Source organism: Carassius carassius, chromosome 50 (genome assembly GCF_963082965.1).
Source record: "Carassius carassius chromosome 50, fCarCar2.1, whole genome shotgun sequence".
Classification (NCBI taxonomy): Eukaryota; Metazoa; Chordata; class Actinopteri; order Cypriniformes; family Cyprinidae; genus Carassius; species Carassius carassius.
In genome coordinates this window covers 19,283,974-19,307,037 of record NC_081804.1, presented here as the reverse complement: position 1 = coordinate 19,307,037, position 23,064 = coordinate 19,283,974, and the positions used below count along the sequence as shown (strand labels likewise).

The window sequence follows — 23,064 nt, the reverse complement described above, 5'->3', positions numbered from 1 at the left end:
TTGATTGGTTATTCATTAACTGTACGGGCCAGCTGCTCCCCGGCCCTTGACGAATGTGATTCGCAGATTAATTGCACATCTTAACCATCATAGAGTGAAAGTTTATCATTTTCATGTGCTTTTAAGTCCTGTCCGTTTAACAGAGAGTGAGAGAGAGAGAGCGCGGGAAAGAGAGACAGAGGGAGAGAGAGAGAGAGAGAGAGAGAGAGCGCGAGCGAGCGAGCCCCGGCCGCACTCTCACCATCTTCAAACAACGCGAGCGCTGTCTTGCTCTCTCTCCCTCGCGCATATTAATCAATTGACACGATGGTGTCGATGCTTAAATCATTTAATATGAGAATGTAAGTGTGCTCACCCCATTTTTGTTTGTAAGAAAAAATTTGATTAGATTTCATATCGCAATATATATCGCAGAAAAATAAAATATCGCAATGTCATTTTTTCCCAATATCGTGCAGCCCTAACCCCCAGTCAGGCAGGCGAGTACCAAATACCTGTGAGTATCAAGGGGGGTTCATATCCAGCCTTGGTGGATTCAGGATGTAACCAAATCCTCAATCCATCAAAGCCTGATTTAACGGGGGGCACTGGATACAAGCCGCGTGGTTAAGGTGCGGTGCGTACACTGGGATGTGGTGGAGTATCCGGTGGTCCCGATTATTATTCAATTCCGGGGACAAAAGCATAGTGTGGAGGTGGCAGTTAGTCCCCACCTCCGGCATCCAATAATTTTGGGGGACGAATTGGCCCGCATTTACGGTTTTATTGGGGTCGTTATGTGCGGATGCCTCTTGGGGGAATAAGGCACGGAAGGAGGCCGCACGGGTGCAGGTGGGAGAAACTGAGCCAGGACCGCTGGGTCCTGCTTCAGGGGAACAGAGCGAAATCGGGAGACTTATTCTCTCGGAGCGTGATGACTTTCCTCTGGAGCAGTCTCAGGATGAGACATTAAAACACTCTTTTCAACAGGTCCGCTCCATCGATGGCCAGCCTCTCCAACCTGCCCACCCGCTCACCTATCCGTATTTTGGCATTTTAAGAGATCGGTCGTATCGAGTGACCCAAGACGCTCAGACAAAAGTGAATACAACCCAGTTGGGAGGAGGGACCATCTCCGGGCAAAAATGAAATTCAGTATGTGCTGGACTTGAGAACAAAACTCAACACTTTGGGGCGGCTATCAATGGAGAATTTGTGACCCAACACGGAAACCAGTGACACAAATCGGCAGCACAACTTTCGAGCAAAATGAGAAAGAAGTGTTTTTTTTTTCAAAATTGGCGATTTTCGTTTTTTTGCAGAATCTGTTAGTTGAGATCACGAAGAAGCCTCTCCGTGTTTGAGATAGCAGTGTTGGTATATTTAAAAGCGTACATTTTGAGGTTGAAATCGGCTTGTTTTTGGGAGATTCTAGCACACAGTAGGGGCGTGTCATTGTCTGTGTGTATTTCCATACTGGATAAGCCGGCTTTTGTTTCTTTTGTTATTGCCCCCGCCCTCCGAGGGAAGCGTGGCTACTTATTATGCAGCGCTCTGGCCGGCTCTAGCTGATATCAAAATTCAATGAAGATGGACGCCGCAAAGATGATCGCAGACAAGCTGAACCATGGCCGTTACACTGAAAATGTTTTGAAGTACTTCTTCGACAAGCCGGATGCTTATGAACAAGCGCTTACTGATTCTGAAGACGATCTGAGCGACGATGAAAGCGGCATAATAAGACTGTATAATATCCCTAATCTACAACTGAGCGAAGATGAAGACGAGGGAAGAATGTATTGGATTGGCGTCAGACGAGTTGGACCATAAGATATCAGAGGCTATATCGATAGTAACATTTGATGGGGATAAAGACAGAGAAATGGGGAAAATCCGTAACTTTGACTGTAAATGCTACACGAGGAGAAAAGAGAGCTCTCTGCATGGGAGACAGTCCTGTAGCCAGAAGCTTTCTCCAGACATTATGTACAACATACAGCTGGATTCTTTAGCTGCGGAAAAAGAGTGGCATGACATGCAAATTATTGGACATTTAGAGGCAAACAGACGCACAGTGCAAACTTCGGAGATGGTTACATCCACAAAGAAGACCCCGACAAAGAGAAAGTGTGCCCGAACTACTTATTTCATTGGAGGCATCAAGATCTGCAAGAATACTTTTCTGTTTCTTATGGGGTGAGTTTCCATAAACATCAAAGTTTGTCGTGTTGTGTTCATTCTAAGAACACGTACACGTTATCTCATGTTTAGACCTTCCCATATCTACCTATTGTTATTAGCTAGCTCAGGACTGTCGTTTTAATTGTAATCGTTAGCATCGTATCACTTGCCAAAAACCGCCATTACTATAATGGCCTTTTAGATGGTAATGTTAGCATCTGCTATTAATTTGAATAATGCTTCAATTGCTTGAATTGACTGGTGTGAATGACTTAGCCTACGTAAACCTGCCTGTTAGCATTCTCCTTTATTATTAATAGTATGCGGTCCGATTTTTCATTGAATCAGTGCGAACAAAAGCGGAGCTAGTGTGAGAGTGTGCCATTTTATTAGAACAATATTGTCAACGCCAGCAAGTATTGGCATTATAGTATTATTAATATTATCTAATGGCATCAATAAAGCTTCAATAAACCCACAATGAAGTGTTGGGACTTCTATTTGCGGGCACTGATTCTGAAGGGGAATATCTGCATTCAGAAGATGACGGTGATACTGAAAGTGAAAGTATAGCCCTACACTAAGCACAAACGGTGAAGCATTTGCCCAATGTAGATGGTCCTTTGCCAAATGTCAGAGGTGTGAACAATGTTTGCTGGGGTCGGAGGGTTCATCGCGGAATTAGCAGGCGTGTTATTGTTGCGGGGATGAGGCGGGAGATTTTTACCGCGCTAGACATGTATATTTGTCTTCTGACCGCACCTCTCCGCAATCGCGGCGACAGTATTGTAGTGGAGACTTTGTCTAATGCCACTGGGTATGTTAGACGAGTATTCATAAGACAGTTAGGAGGCAAGGTGGGGAGTCGCAATGACACTGACAGTAGTCCGAGCTGTGCACACTCGGCGCGTGCGTGAGGCAGATCTGGACACGCTGCTCTTAGCAGGAGCAGAGGCGATGTGACACGGGGCATAGCTTTTGAACTAAACAGGTCTTGTCTACTTGTGTTTGTGTGTCATATGAATAATATATATGTGCCCCATACATGGAATCAGAGTGCCTGCTGTATGTAATAAATTGAAAATCTCTACAGCAAAAGACCAACCGCTACATGCATTCGGTTTGTTTCTACCATTTATTACTAATGATTTACACAGTTTGTTTACTACTTACTATTTACCTAAACATTCAGTATTGTGCAATATAGCACACAGAAGGTGAGGAACATTTTGGGGGGAAAGAAGTCAGTGTTTCCCCACAGAATTAGATTCTATTCGCGGTGGTGTGGTGTTTGGGGACCGGGGAAGGGGGTTTAAGTTTAATATATCATATCTATCTATCTATATATATATATATATATAAAATATATCTCATATTTTTAGTGACAAGTACACATTTCCATTGCCAACACTTAGTGTCAGATACCTTAAAGGGATAGTTCACCCAAAAATGTAAATTCTATCATCGTTTACTCACCCTCAAGTTGTTCCAAACCTGTATGAGTTTCTTTGTTCTGTTGAACACAAAGAAAGATATTTGGAAGAATGACAGAATCAAACAGATCTCGGTCCCCATAGTAGGAAAAAATATATACTAATGGTAGTCAATGGGGACCGACATCTGTTTGGTTACAAACATTCTTCCAAATATCTTCCTTTGTGTTCAGCAGAACAAAGATCTCATACAGGTTTGGAACAACTTGAGGGTGAATAAACGATGATAGACTTTCTATGCTATGACTGCTCCACAGATTTCTTGTTGCAAATTTTGCTCACACACACACACACACACAAACCTGGACCTGGAGATGGACACACACACACACACACACACTCAAACTCACTGACACACTCAAACACAGGCTCACACACTCAAACATCCAAAAAGACTCACACACACACTCACACACACACACAGGCTCACAACACACACCAAACTGGACCTTGAGGTGGACACACACAGACTCTGACACACACACACACACACACAAACCTGGAGATTGAGGTGGACAAAAACCAACACACACCAACCTGAACCTGGAGATAATAACAATATAATGTCTAGTCTGGTGGCTGTGATATATATAAACCTACCAACGTCCGTTGCCATGATTTTTGGAATGACTGATCGCGAGAGGAAAAGAATGACGTTTTAGTCGCATAACATCGGTTAATGGAAACGCCGTCATTTCGTAATAGTTGTTTATCGATATTTATAAAAAAAAACAAAAGTTTTGCGCAAATCTGTAATGGAAACGCGACAGCGCTTAACATAGACTAACTTCTCAGAGTTATGTTGAGCAACAGTGTTCATTACTAACCATTCAACTCGGATTGATTCTGGAATCTTCGCTGGGGGAATAAGCATTAAGCACCGGCAACAATCCGTCCTCTAACTAACGCATGCTCATGTTTTGATTCAGATCGTGTTCGAAGAGGAGGGGCTAGTCGTGCGTGCCTCCGTTGTCAGTTTGTGAGAGGGAGGGAGCAAGCAATACAATAAACTACAATTGTACCCATTAGAGCTGAAACAACGAATTGATTTAATCGATTCAAATCGATTATTAAAATAGTTGTCAACTAATTTAGTCATCGATTCGTTGCTAAATAACTTATTTGCCGTAAGCTGCTCATTTCGGGCATATTTCAAATCCGCGGTGACCAAAGTGTGGCAGTAATGAGCCACCGGAGGTTTTACTCAGCCAGTACAACAGGAGAAGTAGCGAATAGCCAATAGCTGGCCTCGTTTTATGTCACGTGCTTCCCGAAACAGCGTCTCTGCAGCATTCAGCGGGATGTGGGAGTACTTTGAGCCTTCAAAAAAGAAGATTAACCTGTAAACTCTGCATCTGCATCGCGTCTTTTGCGCGCTCATGTTCGTTATTTCCAATGCAGTATGCACGCTCATAATGGAAGCGGCGCGGTCGTGTCGCGCCCGTTTTTCCAGGCACGTCCGCACCGCATCGAGTTAAAAACATTTCAACTTTTCAGAATGCGGCAAGCGCACCGCGGGTCATGTGACAAGAACTAAATAATCAGCTTCATCCTTTCCCAAAACAACGTTTAAAGCTCAGCCAAGATGAAGGAACAGCTGATCATAGCTGTATATGGATTTCCATTTTGAAATAAATTTAGTAGCAGAGCTACTGCAAGCGATTTTTAGAGCTGCAAATCCATTTATCCTTTGCTGAAATTTCCGCGTCTTCAAGGAGAGAGCACGTCATGGTTGCTTAGCAAAGGCAGACGCCTCAGGGGCGCTTCTGCCCGAGTGTTTTGGAAAGAAGGAGAAAGCGGTGCGCCTAGCGTTTTCCACGCATTTTTAGGCGCGATATGTGAACGGCCCCTAATACTTTTATTTGTGCAGATTCTCCAGTACAATGTTGTTTGCAAATGTTTAGTCGTAAAAGCTGATAACATTGCTTTTTAACAGTTAACATTTAAAGCTTTACAAACATGTTCTGTGATCAGTTTGTCGTTTACCAGTTCATAATTCAGTTGTGCAGCCTAATTATGACTGAATGAGAGAGGTAAATGTTTAAAGATATTTGAAATGCACTTTTTTTCTAAGTATTCACTGCTCTTTTTCACACAGCAGGTTTTTTGTGTGTGTCCGATTTTTTTTTTCTGGACAACCTTCTGATGGATTTTACTTTAAATTGTGAGTTCCATTCAGGTTTCATGCCATTGGCACTTTATTCGAAGGATTGTTTACAATTTCACAGCATAAGCTATAAAACAGTTTCCCAGTAAATAATAAAATACAACGCACTGCAATCTTATTCTGTTTTATCCTTATTCTTCGTGAAAATATGTTCTGAAAGATTCCTTAAGCTTTGTTCGGGATGTTAAACTACTTTAGGAGCTCTAAGGACTGCCATGGTGAAAACATTATTTGAAATCTCCTTGTGAAATTTGCTAGAGTATGGGTCAGTGTGTGGATTGCAGAAGAGTTCAACAAAAGGATTACTAACACATAATAAAACAACTCCAGGTATATTTTTGATGAGGATATGACAATGCAAAATGGTTAAAATCTCTTAAAAATCTATGCTGAATGATAAAGACCCTTTATTAATAATTTACCTGGGGGGGTGGAAAAAACTAAAATATAAGTACATAAACCGATTAATCGTAAAAATAATCGACAGATTAATCTATTATCAAAATAATCTTAAGTTGCAGCCCTAGTACCCATATTAAATAGTTTTATATTAAAATCTGAATCAATTAATATAAAAATAACAAATTAATAAAATAATTAAATAACAAATTAATAAATGTATGGGAAACCCTGGAAGTGCTGTATTTTATCATTTAAATATGTGACTTTTCATGAAAATTCTATAATTCAAGATGGCCACCCCCATATGACGTCATATGAAAATTAGATGGGAAAATGTAATCCCTGCATAAACATTGGGTCATCCTTAATATTTTTATAATTGACAGAAAGTCTCCATCTTTAACAATTTTAAGATACAGACTTTTGAAATTAAGATGTCAAAATCGAACGTTTTAGGAAAAAACCTCTGGCGCCTAAAGGGTTAACCAACTTCATGCTACTGAAAAAGTTCATATACAGTGCATATACAGTGCAGGTCTGGCAATAATCAAGCCTAGCTGTGTCTATTACAGCTGAACACCATTTTTACACAGGTGCAGCTGGTACTTGATAACATTTGCTTTAATAAATAACAATTAAATCTGTATTATGTTTAATCTGGTTGCTTTTGTTTCTTGTGATATCAAGAGGTGTCCAACCAGCCAATTCTTTAAAATATAAGAGTTAAATGGGTAAATCAAAAAAACAAAACCAATATTGTATCTAGGAGTGAAATGGTTTGTAGTTGATCATTGATCATAAGTTGATCATTTTCACACTTCTAATTCTTGCCAATTTAAACATTCAATTGATTTTAAACCATTCAAGGGCGAAAGAGAAGTCAATTCAGTTCTCACTTGCTGTTCAGATTCAATTCAGTTCTCAGAGTCATTTCAGATAGCGCAAACACAGAATTCAGTTCAGTTCAATTCAGTACAGTCTTAAGATCAGTCAGTCAAGCATTATAATATGATATTATGATAATCAAGTATCATTTAAAAATAGAACTTCAGTAATCGGAATTAAAACTTGGTAACCATATATGTAAGGAATAATTGACTACGGGCCGTTGAATTATTAAAAAATAACACACGACGCGAAGCGTTCAGTTCTTAAATACTGAAGAATTCCAAAGGAACTCCATTATTTTGACAGGAAAATACAACAAAGAATATTGTTTACATGTAGTGTGTATGGTATGTAATATCTCGCTCTGTCTCTCTCTCTCTCTCTGGGTGTGAGAAAAGTGACAGCGAATCATGCAACTTCACACTAGAGTTTACGGTACGTAAAATACAGGTGCGCTGTGCATCCATTGAGATGAACTGAAAAATAGCACAGATCGGTTGATAGAGAGAACTCTGAAGCGCTCAGGCAGAGTGTACTGTGAGTCAAATAATTTCTGTGCTAAACTTATACTTAGCCTCCAAATCACACACTGGTTAGTAAAATCCAGTGGCTAATATTAGACATAATTTAGTCACCCAGAGTGAAGATTTAGTCACATATGTGATTGATTTACTCTCAATGTAAAGGGGTTGTGTCATGATTTACCTTGGATACGGGCAAAAGTGAGGGTCCAGTGTAATCATGCACATTCAGGCAGGTTTAGTTAGACTAAAACAAACACCAGTGCGATTGCTCTGTTAATGTTGTTCATGATGAATCAAAGGAAAATTAGGAGAGAGTTGTGATCTTCAGATACAACGCATTATGTTTTGAAGAATATTTTGGCACACTAGATTGCACTGTGGTCTTGCTGTTTAACCAATATGTCATGTCATTTTGATTGAAACGATAATCAAGTAAAGACTAAAGGCAATTTTAACAAAGGATTCTAGTGCTGTTTCAGGTACTCTCAACTTATCAAAATCAAGGCTCTCTGAATGTAATAGATCTCAGCTCAGAGAGATGATCTCAGGTAATCAACATTTCTGGAGAAACTATATATATATATATATATATATATATATATATATATATATAAATTAAGTTACAATTGTATTAAAAGAGAAGCTAAAAATATTCAAGTATTATCTCTCACCAGTGGATGAATCTGTTGCTGGTGACTGAGAGGAGTTTCCCACTGTCCTCATATGAGAATCCACCTGCACTGTCTGCATACTTCACACCGCCTGAGTGAACTGCAACACCTGCCAGACACAATGACACATACTTCAAACAACACCCCTAATATAAACAAGTAAAATAAGTCTGCAGAAAAAAGCACAGTGCGTGCATAATTATTAGGCACGTTGGTACGCTGATCTTATTTTTTTTCCAAGCACATTTTACCATTTCCAAACAACATCAATCTTAACTACTTTTAATTTTTGTATTTGAACATTTATAAGTGATATATAATGGTCCATGAAGACTGGAAGTGGAAAAACTCCTTATATTCAGGTGTGCATAATTATGAGGCAGGTTTTTCTTTTACAGATAAAATGAGCTTAAAAAGAGATTTAACTTAGACTAAAAGTAAAACATTAAATGCCAAGAGAAGAATGCAATACTAATGCAATAAGAGGAATTGCAAAGTTAAAGGGCTATTCCACCACAAAATGAAAATTTTGTCATTAAATCGCTTAGCTCCATGTCGTTCCATACCTGTAAAAGCTTTGTTCATCTTCGGAACACAGTTTAATATATTTTGGATGAAAACAGGGAGACATGGGAATTTCCCATAGACTGCCAAGTAACTTACACTGTCAATGTCCAGAAAAATATGAAATACATCGTCAGAAAAGTCTCTCTGCCATCAGTGGTTCAACCGTAATGTTATGAAGCAACTAGAATACATTTTGTACCCGAATAAAACAAAAATAATGACTTTATTTTCCAATACAAACAATGTAACACCATTCTGGATGACACAGAAGAGCGTACTCTGCCTGCGTTCAGTTCATATTCACCAAAATGGTACTACGGTGATGTGGAGGGACACAGAGGAGATAAATTGTTGAATAAAGTTGTCATTATTGTTTTATTCACGTACAAAAAGTATTCCAGTCGCTTCCTAACATTACGGTTTAACTATTCTGATGTGGGGCAGCAGTGGCTCAGTGGTTCATGTAGGTTGTCTACAAACCGGAAGGTTTTTCCTTGAGCAAGACACCTAACCCCAGCTGCTCCCGACGAGCTGGATGGCTGACACCGCAGTGGGTGTATGAATGAGTGTGTGAATGGGTGAATGTGAGGCAACTTGTAAAGCGCTTTGGATGGCCATGTGGTCTGTTGAAAGCGCTATATAAATGCAGTCCATTTACCATGTCTTTTACATTTCTCTGGACCTTGACAGTGTAAGTTACTTGGCAGTCTATGGGACTTATGAACCTCCATAAACCTCCTGGTTTTCATCCAAAATATCTTAAATTGTGTTCCGAAGACAAATGAAGATTTTACGGGTTTGGGACGACATTGGGGTAAGTGATTAATGACAACATTTTCATTTTGGATGTATCTCTTTAAGGCATAGCCATTGGACAGCGAAATGCCACCATTTCCCAAAACTACAACGTACCCAGAGTCTCCAGAAGTCCAATGTGTTAGATTATCAGAGACTTTGCTAAAAAAAAAAAATCACCCCTACTTAAGAATAACATGCTAAAGTGTTGTGAAATACATGAAGACTTTGCAGACAGATAGATAGAGTGACTCTTGAAGGACCAGCATCACATCCTCTTGTACCAATTTTAATAAATTATCTTCCAGAAAATGACAGTAAATATAGGAAATAAATTTTTAGTCCATCTCTGCAAGACAGACTTTTCAGGCTAGGAGATAGACTAAAAATAACATGGAGACTAGGGGTGTGCACGGATAGTCGAACATTCGAATATTCGTTCTGCTCTAATTATTCGATAAATAAAAATTATATTTGAATTTTGCAAAAAAAATAAATAAATAAAAGTTCACAATAAAACCTAATTTGGTCACTTTCTGTGATTCTCCACGGCATATTTGAAGATGTATGCAAGCAAAAAATAATTAATGAATGAATAAGGGGCCGTTCACATATCGCGCCTAAAAACGTGTGGAAAACGCTAGGCGTGCCGCTTTCTCCTTTCTTTCCGCTTCTGAGGCGTCTGCCGTTGCTAAGCAACAATGACGCGCTCTCTCTATGAAGAAGCGGAAATTTCAGCAAAGGATAAATGGATTTGCAGCACAAAAAAAAAAATCGCTTTCAGTAGCTCTGCTACTAAATTTATTTCAAAATGGCAGTCCATTTACAGCTATGATCAGCTGTTCCTTCATCCTTCATGGCTGAGCTTTCAACGTTGTTACGGGAAAGGATGAAACTGATTGGTTAGTTCTTGTCACATGACCTGCGGTGCGCTTGCAGCATTTTGAAAAGTTGAGATGTTTTTAACTCGGTGCGGTTGCACCGCGTGCGCATCGCGACTGCGTCGCTTTCATTATGAGCGTGCATACCGCACGCCTAAATATGCCGTGGAGAATCACAGAAAGTGACCGAATTGAAGAATATTGTTGTGGCATCTCTCAAGCAACGAATAAACAACTTGGAGAATGCAGTGAAATCCTCTTCTCACGTCTGCCCTAGACCCTCGGCACAAACATCTCAGGTTTCTCGATGAAAACATGAGAAGGAAGAAAAAAAAACTTTTTTGAACATTATTTCCCACTTACATTCCCACTTTTTCCCATTACATTCCCACGAGTGGGAACAATTATTGCTGGAGCCATGTATTCCACCAGATGAGGATCCCATTCAGTGGTGAAACGAAAACACGAAGAGCTTCACAAAATTATTCACTTAGCACACCGTTATTTGTGAGTCCCAACAACGTCTGTGCCGCCAGATTGCGTTTTCTCCGCGGCCGGCCTTATTGTTAACAGACTAAGGAGCCGACTTTCCCCCGATCATGTTAACATGCCCATATTTCTTAACAAGAACATGTAAAACAATAGAAAAAAAAAAATGCAAAAAAGATTTGATGACAGTTTAAAAGTTTCAAAGTGAAGTGTAGGCTATGTTCTACAATAGCCTAATTGCTGCAGTCTGCTTTACGTTTTTTCTTTGTTCACTTTTTTTTCTTTGTTCACTTTTTTTTTGCTTTTAATCTGTACTTTTGTTTGTTTGAACGCAGGTTTTCAGCTACAAACAGGTTTTCCAAGCACATTAATAGAGAGGCGAAGGGAAGGAAAAGATGTGGTAGAAAAAATGTTTACAAGCAATAGGGATAACCGCACCCTGGAGAAGATTGTGAAACAAAACCCATTCAAAGATGTGGGGGAGATTCACAAAGAGTGGACTGCAGCTGGAGTCAGTGCTTCAAGAACCACTATGCAAAGACGTATGCAAGACATGGGTTTCAGCTGTTGCATTCCTTGTGTCAAGCCACTCTTGAAAAACAGACAGCGTCAGAAGCGTCTAAAGACAATAAGGACTGGACTGCTGCTGAGTGGTTTAAAGTTATGTTCTCTGATGAAAGTAGATTTTGCATTTCCTTTGGAAATCAGGGTCCCATAGTCTGGAGGAAGAGAGGAGAGGCACACAATCCACGTTGCTTGAGGTCCAGTGTAAAGTTTCCACAATCAGTGCTGGTTTGCGGTGCCATGTCATCTGCTGGTGTTGGTCCACTGTGTTTTCTGAGGTCCAAGGTCAACGCAGCCGTATACCAAGAAGTTTTAGAGCACTTCAAGCTTCCTGCTTCTGACTAGGGCTGTCACTTTTTATTCGATATTCGAATATGCATTCGAACTATAAATAAAATATCCGGTTATTAAAATGCCATGTGTAGCGCATTTTTTACAGTCTATGATTAGTCCGTTTGTTTTTTATTTTATTCTTTGCCATCCTATCCAGTAGAGGGCACTCTAAACGTATTGTAGCGTAGGCCCATGACCAAATCACGCGAATAAGAGCTAGTAGCCAGGCACGTCTATCCGAACTTGTGTTCTCCACCGTGGGGAACATTGTAAATAAAAAGAGAGCCGCACTTAATCCAGATCAAGTTGATAGACTGGTGTTTCTTGCAAACAATATTAAGAAATGAATTAGTCGAGGCTATATGCCTAACTCCTGCTGCTGTTTAAGTTGTCACGTTATTGTTTGTGCCTGTTCTGAATCGTTTTTTTTTTTTTTTTCATTTAGCCTAATGTTGTGGGATATGCATAGTGGCACTTCATATATGTTGATATTCTAAGTTGATAACCTGCTGTTTCAAACATTAAGTGAAAAAAAAAATCCAGATAGTCCTGTTTATGACTCACTGTTAATACATTTGTGATTGAATCTCCATTAGGCTACGGTTTATTTTTTATTTGCGCTGGGGGGGGGGGGGCACGTAGATATTCAAATATATTCGAATACATTGCATGATATTCGATATCCATTCGAATTTTGATTTTTCTCAAAAGTGACAGCCCTACTTCTGACCAACTTTATGGAGATCCAGATTTAATTTTCCAACAAGACTTGGCACCTGCACACAGTGCCAAAGCTACCAGTACCTGGTTTAAGGACTATGGTATCCCTGTTCTTAATTGGCCAGCAAACTCATCTGACCTTAACCCCACAGAAAATCTATGGGGTATTGTGAAGAGGAAGATGCGATATGCCAGACCGGACAATGCAGAAGAGCTGAAGGCCACTATCAGAGCATCCTGGGCTCTCATAACACCTGAGCAGTGCCACAGACTGATCGACTCCATGCCACGCCGCATTGCTGCAGTAATTCAGGCAAAAGGAGCCCCAACTAAGTATTGAGTGCTGTACATGCTCATACTTTTCATGTTCATACTTTTCAGATGGCCAAGATTTCTAAAAATCCTTTCTTTGTATTGGTCTTAAGTAATTCTCTAATTTTCTGAGAAACTGAATTTGGTACTTTCCTTAGTTGTCAGTTACAGTACGGACCAAAATTTTGGCCCCTGGCCCCTGGAAGTGTAAGCTAACGCTATAGCGTCAACTATCCATCTGGATAAGCTCTGTTTCGAAACAGCCATTCCCTTGGAACGTCCACTGAACAAGACAAACAGCTGCTCAGTCTGTCCGAAGACAGCAGAGCGAGACACATAAGTTCTTGAAACCCTAACGGGGCAAAGAAGACTTGAGTCTCCATCCTCTTCTGACACCGACAGGGCAGACAGGGAAATAACCTGAGACCGAAACGGTGTGTTGAGGGATTTCGGCACATAACCGTGCCTAGGTTTGAGTATGACCCTTGAGTCATTAGGCCCAAACTCCAAGCACGTCGGGCTCACCGAGAGCGCATGCAGGTCACCCACACGCTTCACTGAAGCGAGAGCCAACAAGAACACTGTCTTGAATGACAGATGTTTGAGGCTAATCGTTCGGATAGGCTCGAAAGGGGAACCTTTCATGGCCTTCAAAACCGTCGAGAGGTCCCATACAGGGACTGACGGAGGTCTGGGAGGATTCAGCCTCGTAAACGCCACGTAAACTTTGAGCATGGAGGGGGCTCTGCCCTTATCCAACTGCTCCTGTAGGAAGGAGAGAACCTCCGTCACCTTACAACTAAGGGGTGAACGTCCCCGAGCTGTGCACCAGCTGGAGAACACCAACCACTTCGAGGCATATAGCCGTCGAGTCGACGGAGCTCTAGCCTGAGTGATAGTATTTAGCACTCCCACTGAGAGATCAGCGGGTAACCGTTGAGCGCCCACACATGGAGGGACCACAACTCCGGTTGAAGGGTGCCAAATCGAGCCCCTGGCCTGCGAGAGGAGGTCCCTCCTCAACGGCACTGGCCACGGGGCAGTGTCTGCTAACTGCATCAAATCTGGAAACCATGGTTGGTTCTTCCAAAGTGGTGCTACAAGCAGTACTGAGCATCTTGTTTCCCTCACCCGTTCTATCACCTGCAGAAGGAGGGAGACGGGGGGAAAAGCATAGAGCGGGCAGCACGGCCACCCTTGTGACAGCGTGCTTTTGTTCTTGGAAAAGAACGCGGGGCAGTGAGCGTTTTCGTGGGACACGAAGAGGTCCACTTCCGCCCTGCCAAATCTCTCCCACAGCAGCTGGACTGTCTGTGGGTGTAGAGACCATTCGCCCGTGGGAATGTTGTTTCTGGACAGTCTGTCTGGACCCAGATTCTGTAGCCCAGGCACATGAACTGCTCTCAGCGAGCACAAGTTGCGCTGAGCCCAAACCAGGAGCATGGAAACCTGTACAGGTTTCGGGACCTGAGACCACCCTGGTGATTTATGTAGGACACCACAGACATGTTGTCCGAACGGACTAAGACGTGGTGGCCCTTGATTCGGGGACAAAAGAGTTTCTCCACTGCAAGCATTTTCAGACAGTTGATATGTCTGGCGTCCGTCGACACCACTTTCACCACTTTCATATGGCGTCCGTCGACACCACTTTCACTTTCGAGGAAGTCCCCAGGCTTACACCTGATTGGTACCAGTCGTTCGCTGTCCAGGGTTTCAAGGCTGTAACACAGCTCTCATTGACCTTGAGACGCAACTGACCGGATATCCACGCTCTGCGCGGTACTCGCGCTTTCAGCCAGAACTGCAAGGGGCGCATGCGGAGCAGGCCCAACTGAAGAACTAGTGATGCTGAGGCCATGAGACCTAGCATCTTCTGAAATTCTCTGAGCGAGAAGGTCGCGCCGCAGCGGAGAGAGCTCGCTGCGCGTTGAATGCCCAACGCACGCTGTGGCGACCGCCGCGCCGTCATGTAGCGTGAGTCCACAGCTATACCCAAAAACAGTATCGTTTGACTGGGGTTCAGCGAACTATTCGTCCAGTTGACACTGAGACAGAGTTTCTCGATGTGATCAAGTAAAATGGCCCTGTGTTCCACGAGCTCTGATCGTGATTGAGCCAGAATCAGCCAGTTGTCCAAATAGTTCAGCACTCGCATGCCTCCGAGTCTGAGAGGAGCGAGCGCTGCGTCCATGCACCTCGTAAATGTACGAGGAGCCAGGGACAAGCCGAACGGCAGGACTGCATACTGGTATGTCTGGCCCTCGAAGGCGAATCTCAAGTATCGCCTGTGACGTGACGCTATCTGTATTTGAAAATACGTGTCCTTCAGATCATATGCGCGAATATGCGCGAGGAGTTTCCTGGTTGTAAGCATTTTGAAACTGCGTTTCGCCAATGCTTTGTTCAACTGTCTTAGATCCAGTATGGGTCTGAAACCCCCGTCTTTCTTGGGCACTAGAAAGTATCTGCTGTACAGCCCCCCTTCGCTTTGAGCTTGAGGTACAGGCTCCACAGCCCCTTTGCTCAACAGTTTTGATATTTCGGCTTGAAGTAGGTGTGCTACTTCTGTTTTGACCGTAGTTTCGACGCGCGCTAAAAAGCGCGGAGAGCGTCGAAAAAACTGTAGCGAGTAGCCTCTCTTTATAATGTCTAGCACCCAATCCGAAACCCCTGGAAGTGCTGACCATGCGTCTGCATGAATGGCTAAGTAAAGGAAATATCTGGGTAGCCGTGATAACGGCTTTTGTGTGCAGGCAAGCGGGCAACTGTACAGGCTTGCGCGTTGCAGAAGACGCTGAGACAGACACAATTCCTGGAACTGAAACAGCGGCGCGCTTGGGTGAGAGTTCGGCCGCAGCGGGACTCGTACACCGGCGCTTTCCTAGGAGTGCTAGGATGACTTCGGGGCTTCCGGCCTCACCGTAATCCTCTGCAGTGGTCCCCGCGGCGCGAAGCGACGGCCGGGTTGAGCGAGAGCGGGGTCTCGAGCTGCATTGCTGACGCTGTTGCGATGAAGCAGCAGGAGGCGGGGGGTGTGGCTGAGAGCTTTGCGGGGCCGACTCGCTGCAGAACCGGAGTGTCCATTGGCAACAGCTCGCAGTGAGGGCAGCCGCCGTCAGCGAGCGCGAGCGCTGCATGATCCTCGCCCAGGCAGGAGACACAGATGACGTGACGGTATCCCTCGCTGAGTGGGGCTCTGCACGAGCCGCAAGAAGGCATCTTTAAAAAGACGCAGCTCTTTTACGAGTGTGTGTCGCAGGGCGAACACACACACGAGGATACGAATGAAAAGGATATAGGCGCCGGAAAGCGCAGCAGGAACGGCAGTGGAAGGCGGCATTGGCCAGCGGCTTCAGGAATGGCTCGTCCCGCTGAGATGCTATCGGACGACGCTTGCTTCCTTCCTCTCGTGATCCAACGATGCGTGAGCTTCGCTGAAGAGATGAAAAATCAGGTGAGTCAGCCTTTTCGAGCTCCCTTTATAGGGCTAGGCCACACCCGTTTCGGCGGGAAGTGGCATATAGGGCGCGAGCCCTCATTGGTCTGATGTTGCATCAGCCTGCGCTCGATAGGCTTATGCAGTTGCCGCAGAGCAGCCAATGAGTGAGCGAGCCGTCTCACCTATGGCTGTGTGCTGTGTGCTGTTGCAAATGCGCTTTACAATAATTCAAAATTAAGGATAATTTTTTGCTTCAGTGTATCGTGAAAAGAGACTTTTCCCGCGGCGTCTTAGCTAAGACGCAGTACGAGAGAACTCTCGTAAGATAACTCTTTGAATGAGAAGGTGACAGACTTGGTCTGTACTGTATAATCACCAAAATTAAAAGAAATAAACATTTGAAGTATATCAGTCTGTGTGTAATAAACTAATATAATATACAAGTTTCACTTCTTTGTATGGAATTAGTGAAATCAACTTTTTGATGATATTCTAATTATATGACCAGCACCTGTAATTATTCGCCTTAATACTTCATTATTTTTGCAGTTGACATGTCTCTTCTTTCTAACATGCATTTTGGTGTCCAAGGGTTATGCCTTAACTTTGCTAATTCTAATATTGCATTAGTATCTGGGGCTGAAATGATTAGTTGACATTATCGACAACGTTGACAAAAAATTGACGACAAATATTTTGTTGTCGAGTTGTCGTTTAATGTCATATGATCTAATGTAAGAGCCTGCGATAACGTTGTGTGGCGCTGTAGCACGAGACAGTAATTCAGCTCTCCCGATGAAATTCAGGAGAAGACAGCGCTTCAGAGCAAACGCAGCCGATTCCGAGGGTGTTGATCTGCATTTGGATGACTTAATATTTGCTGCGCATTTTTCTCCCAATAACAAAATAAACATCAAAAACTGACAGTGGTGAGAAGGCAGCAGTTTAAAACACATCTGATCAAAAAGATGTGGATGTTTGCACGAGCTCTGTAGTTCAGTACTCCAGTAGAGTCCAGTCACATCACGTTTATTTATTTAGTACTATAGTAGTATAGATAGCCTTAAATCAAGCAGCTTTACAGTATTATTAAACATGAAAAACCAGAGTCAGTGTCGCTTTCAGTTAGAATTACAACTTGATTTTCTGTTATAAAGCAGCTCTCCAGTGTAAGTTAGTCTAGTTAATGAAGTCTTTATTATAAAAAATTTTAAAAAAACACCTTTTATTAAAGGTATAGTTTGGTTTGCAGAGATCAAATCTTGATTCAGCTCAGGACTGTTTAGATTATCATAAGCCTATAAGATATTTTAAGAGAGATTATGTTGTGAATATTAGACTATCCAAAAAATAAAATGTCTTATCACTTAACTTTTATTTTGTTTCTTATCCATTTGACCCACAAAAATATATTTAATATAATTAAATGATTAAATGGTTGAATAAGAGAGATCTCTGCCATCTCATTTTGTGTGCCAAATATATTTATTTGTATACATTTATTGTATAACTAATTACATAATATGACTTTCAAATGCTGAAGTGATTAACTTTATTTATTAGAATATAACTCAATATTTTAACTAACTGCAAAAGCTGATAATCAATGATTAATCAACGAAATAATCAATGATTAGTCGATTAATCGACCCAATAATCGTTAGATTAATATATTATCAAATAATTGTTTGTTGCAGCCCTATTAGTATCGCATCTTTCTCATGGGCATTTAATAAATGTTGACTCTTTTTGGCTCATTTTATCTGTTTAAAAAAACTGCCCCGCTCCCATTAGTTACTGTTGCTTTCTCGGAAAACCAAACCGATTTGCTAACTATCTTACAAAGACAGCTATCAGTGTGAAAACCTTGTCCCAAGATGTTTTTTGATACATTTTGGACACAAAAGTACCACCATTCAAGTGGCAGATGACAACATCCAGGATTCATGTACTGCATGAACGACATTTAATAAGGAGAGGTACTGAAATGTAGATGTTTGTTTATGTTTTTTTGACCTACACTCTACATGACGTGAGAACAGTTAGGTTTGTAGCATGAACTCACTAACTTTAACATTAGCTAGATTTTGAACATTAGCCAGATACACCTTGATGAAGCACAAAAGACCACATTAACATTCTACATGAGCAGATAAAAATTGTAAATTAATGAGAGAATGACAACCAGAAAAGTAACGTTTTCATCTTCATTGGGATTCATTTTGCTCTGTTCTGATTGGGTTTAGGAAATGGAATAAAATAAATTAAATTGCCCATCCTCTCAGGATTCGTGGAATTAGTGTTAAAGTACCCCAGGCACATCGTTTTTCCATGTTTGTAGCATAAACACCATCAAACCAAAGTAATGTTTTTCTATGGCACTGAAACCTAAAGATGTCCAAGTGCTGGTCCCTGATACTCAACTGCCATGGTCTCATCTGCATTCAAGGGGCTTAGCAATAGGTCAATTATATCACTTATAAATGATGAAATGCAAAATTAATAGTAGTTTTTAAGATTGATGTGGTTCGGAAATTGGTCAAATGTGCTTGTAAAAAAAAAATATGATCAGAATATTAACTAATAATTATGCATGCACTGTATTTACAAAATGCGATTTACAGGACATCTATATTTGTAACTTTAATCCTAATGTTTTCCATCTTTTCAATACCAAAATCCAGCTAAACAGGATGGGACCCCATAATTTCTTTGTAATGTTTATCACTATAATTCCGTTACATATGCGTGTTATTTCATAGCTTAGATGAATTCAATAAAAAAATTGCAAATGTTATATTAAATGTTATAATACCATAGACAGTAAAAGAATAATACGGAGTAGATGTGGTCAAACCTTTGACTAGCAGTAACGTCATAAGATTTCAAAAAACATGAGCCATTTTTCTCTCTACCTCACGCGCTCGCTCTCTCTCTCTCTATATATACACATGTATGTGTATGTGAGTGTGTGTGTGTGTGTGTGTGTGTGTGTATACATACAATATACATACATATGCTCATATATCGTAACACAATATAAATATATAACAGCTAATCGACTTTTATATGATTATTATTGAGCGCCTCGCGTCACGTGCGCGCTGCCAGCACTACACACACAGTTTATTCATGCAGTCTTTTTAAAACCCATCAGATTGAAAACGCCGCGTCTAAAACAGTTTAAAATTAAAAGGCGTTACCCAGATTCAGTGTGATCTGTCTGAATCGTAAAACAGACTCTCTTTCAAATCCGCAGATCTCTATGTAGCTCCTTTCTAGCACACCCGCCATTTTCCCGCGTTGCACATTGGGACTGAGCTCCGCGCTTCCGCCTTTCAAACACTTAAAGAGACAGTAAACTAACTACAGGAGCTCTGCAAATCTGAATCAGTCAAACAGGACACAGCACAATACAACCCAAACCCATTATGGTGAAAATTGAAAAGAAATTTGATATGTGGTTCATGAGGAAGTTGTTACTCAAATATTATTTTGTCCAAAACCGTGGGATCTTGTTTAGTCTTAAGTATTAGATATACCAAAATAGTTTCTTAAAAAATGTATTCAATTCAATTTCATATGCAAAAACAAGCCTCACTAATTAAATTGAAATATTTAATTTAAATCATATTATCAAGGAGGTGTGCTTGATTTGAATAGTTTGAACTGGAGTAAATATTCTATTAAACATAAAGATAAGATATGGTATATAATTTCTAATCTTTTTTTTTTTTAAGTTGGTAGCAAAGAGTTTAGTTGAAATATGACTCAAACTTCCCATTCAGGTATCCAATTCTCATAGACAGGCTCTTTTAATGTTGGCTTTATACAAACATATATATATATTAGAATTTTGCAAGGCGCCAGTGAATCTCATAAGCAATCAAAGTTTAATAAAAGAGGAAGTTAGAGAGAATATTAAAGACAGCAAATGTAATAATACATTCTTTAGATGTTTGATTGATTGCCCTGCAACATTTCATAAATACCTTACAAATAATTTTGTGTATTTTGTAAAATGGACACATTTTAAATTTATATTAATATTAAATTTACATTTATATTAAAATATATTAGATTGATGACAAAATTTTTATTTAATGTTAACTGGAATTAAAATTAACATATAATATTACTTGAATAATATGTAAGTGGTCAGAAAGGATAACCAGTATCACCCATTTCAATGGTAACTTAAAATATTAATTTTGAAACCTTGCGAGGACTTTCAAGCCATAAAAATATTAGAACTATGGGCATATAAACTCCATTTTCTTTTGATTGGACAAATATAAATTTTTCCTGTATTTTGTCATGTTTTTTCTTTTACTTCTTCCTCCTCTTTAGTATATGAACATCTTTTCTTAATTTTCTTTAATGTCTTTGTTATGAATGTTATCCCTAATGTCCATATATAATACTTGATGTCAAAAACATTACTCATGTTTAATGATGTTACATAATTTGTGAGTATATGTGAAACATTTTGTATTTTCAAATGTTACTTGCATGTTTTATTGGGAAATGAATATTTAATAATAATAATTTAAAAAAGCATTCACCCTGGTTCTTTTAATAAAATATGTAGTGGTGTCTGAAACCATAGTGGGCATTATCGAGTCTCTTTCTATCCCATAATGCACCACAGCAATGTACTCAACGCTAGAGAATTTACGTGTAATATGAGGCTAATGCTGAATGCTTAAGCAATGTTTATGACACAAACGAATAAAACTTTTGCTGGCGTGGAAGAATCAAAGAAAGAGATTTGCTGATTTGGGGCATATTCTATGATTGCCAAACACAATAAATCAATAAACTGCCAAATCAATAAAATCTTATATATGAAAGATTAGAGAGTTAGTTTAAATATTAGAAAGTTGTAATGGTTCAAACGTTATTTTCAAATATCCAGATATACATACAGTGTCAATTAAATAAACTTCTATTAATCCAGCAGTCTAGGTGCAAACATCTTAAGTTCAATGTAAATATATAATATATGATTTTAAGACCAAATATCAGAAACAATATCACTACTGGCTGATATTGAAAAGCTCCATCAGGCATTGACATTGTGTTCAGGTCTATGCTTCTTTGCAGGCCAGTCAAACTGTGTGGACCTCACTTTGTGCACGAATATTGTCATGTTCGAGCAAAAAATGGCCTTCCCCAAGTTGTTGCAACAAATTTGGCACTTCTTTTTTTCCCACTTCAAGCACTGGTATCCTTGGTGTCCTTCACTCTTAATGCAGACAGCATCTGAAGAGTCAACTACTCCTCAGTCTATTTATACTTCTTTTGGGGGAATTCCACTTGCATCTCATTTATCCAATCTTCCTGTTGTAGTAGTATCAATCTCTGACTCATGTCCAATTTGCTGGGCATCCTTCCGCTGTTTCCTACACTGTTTTCTTCTCACACATCTCTTCACCGTGTGTTAACCTTTGTGATTAGTTGCAAACATTAGCTTCATGAATTTACTTCTCACACCTTTTGCTCATTTTTCCTCCTGTTCTATACAGTAAACAAAGGAAGTCAAGTACATTTGTTTGTGTACTTTGTTTTGAGGATTGTAGGTGATAATCACATATTCAAATATCTTAATATTAAAGCATACATGCACACATACATTAACTTAAAAGCAAGCAAAAGAACATTAATTTCACTTTATAAGTGGATAGCCGCTCCCTGCCAGACTTGCTAGAGTTTGACAAATGGTTTCTTCAGTCATCTCCATCAGAAGGCCGTGCCACGGAGACCTGTGCCTTCAGTTGATGAGCTATCACTGCACATTTCTGTTTTGTGGTGTCATTGGAATAGAAAACATGCCCATTACATCACTCTGCACCATGTATGCTCACCTCCTCAGGTGTGAAAAGCCTGCACAACAGTTGGCCAAAACTCATTACATGGATGAAAACAGCCCTAATCCCTACTCTATACTGCACAGTGTGACAGATCTGATGCTCTGCGAGTGTGACAGCTCAATCTGCTGCACAATGGGAAGTTTGGTGGCTCTTGACAGATGCTTTCTCTTCTGTGAAAAGGAAACTTCAGACCACCGTTTCGCTGGAGCTGGATTCTAAAACAGCTTGTTTACAGAATCTTGTAAGTCATCTGTGCCTGTTGTCCACATTTAATCTGGTTTTATTACCAGTGTCTTCGCTGCTGGCCTTCAATGATTCATTTCATCCAAGCAAAAATGTACTTTAGTTTAGATAATCATATTAGTTTCATTTTTTTAATTGCTATAAGAGTGTTGATTTACTCCTGTGTCTTTGTCTTTAAGTATTACAGAATGGCAGCACAGCTGAAAGGTGTTTGTTCTTTTTGAATTTACATTTCCTTCAGCCTGAGGCATACTCATTTAAATTTTGGTGTGAAAGGGCTTTTACACATTCATGGGGATAGTTTATCAGTTTAAATCCATTGCCTTCCTTTCTTTTTAATCCCCTGTACATTCATAGAACGCATGGACCCAGCACTTGCTTTTTTGAAATTGGTTTTTGTTCGTGTAAACTACCTGAATGATTGACTAATGATAACATACTCGTGTCTAACACTTTGTTATCCACAGGACCAGAGAAAACAGCAAGACGGTAAAGGAAGCAAGGAAAGGAAACGAGGACGCCCAAATAAGAAATGAGAAA

The 23,064-nt window shown here is 40.4% G+C and overlaps 1 protein-coding gene across 1 annotated transcript in view; it reads right to left on the bottom strand.

The window, feature by feature from the left end:
- Positions 1-19,760, bottom strand: part of nup160 (nucleoporin 160) — a 111,289-nt gene extending 91,529 nt beyond the window's left edge. The window contains exons 1-2 of the mRNA XM_059545723.1: positions 19,612-19,760; positions 8,306-8,414 (exon numbers count right to left, since the gene is read on the bottom strand). Of these exons, the coding sequence (XP_059401706.1) occupies positions 8,306-8,414; positions 19,612-19,702 (200 nt within the window). The 5' untranslated portion in view covers positions 19,703-19,760. The remainder of the gene's footprint in view (positions 1-8,305; positions 8,415-19,611) is intronic.
- Between the last annotated feature and the right edge of the window lie 3,304 nt (positions 19,761-23,064).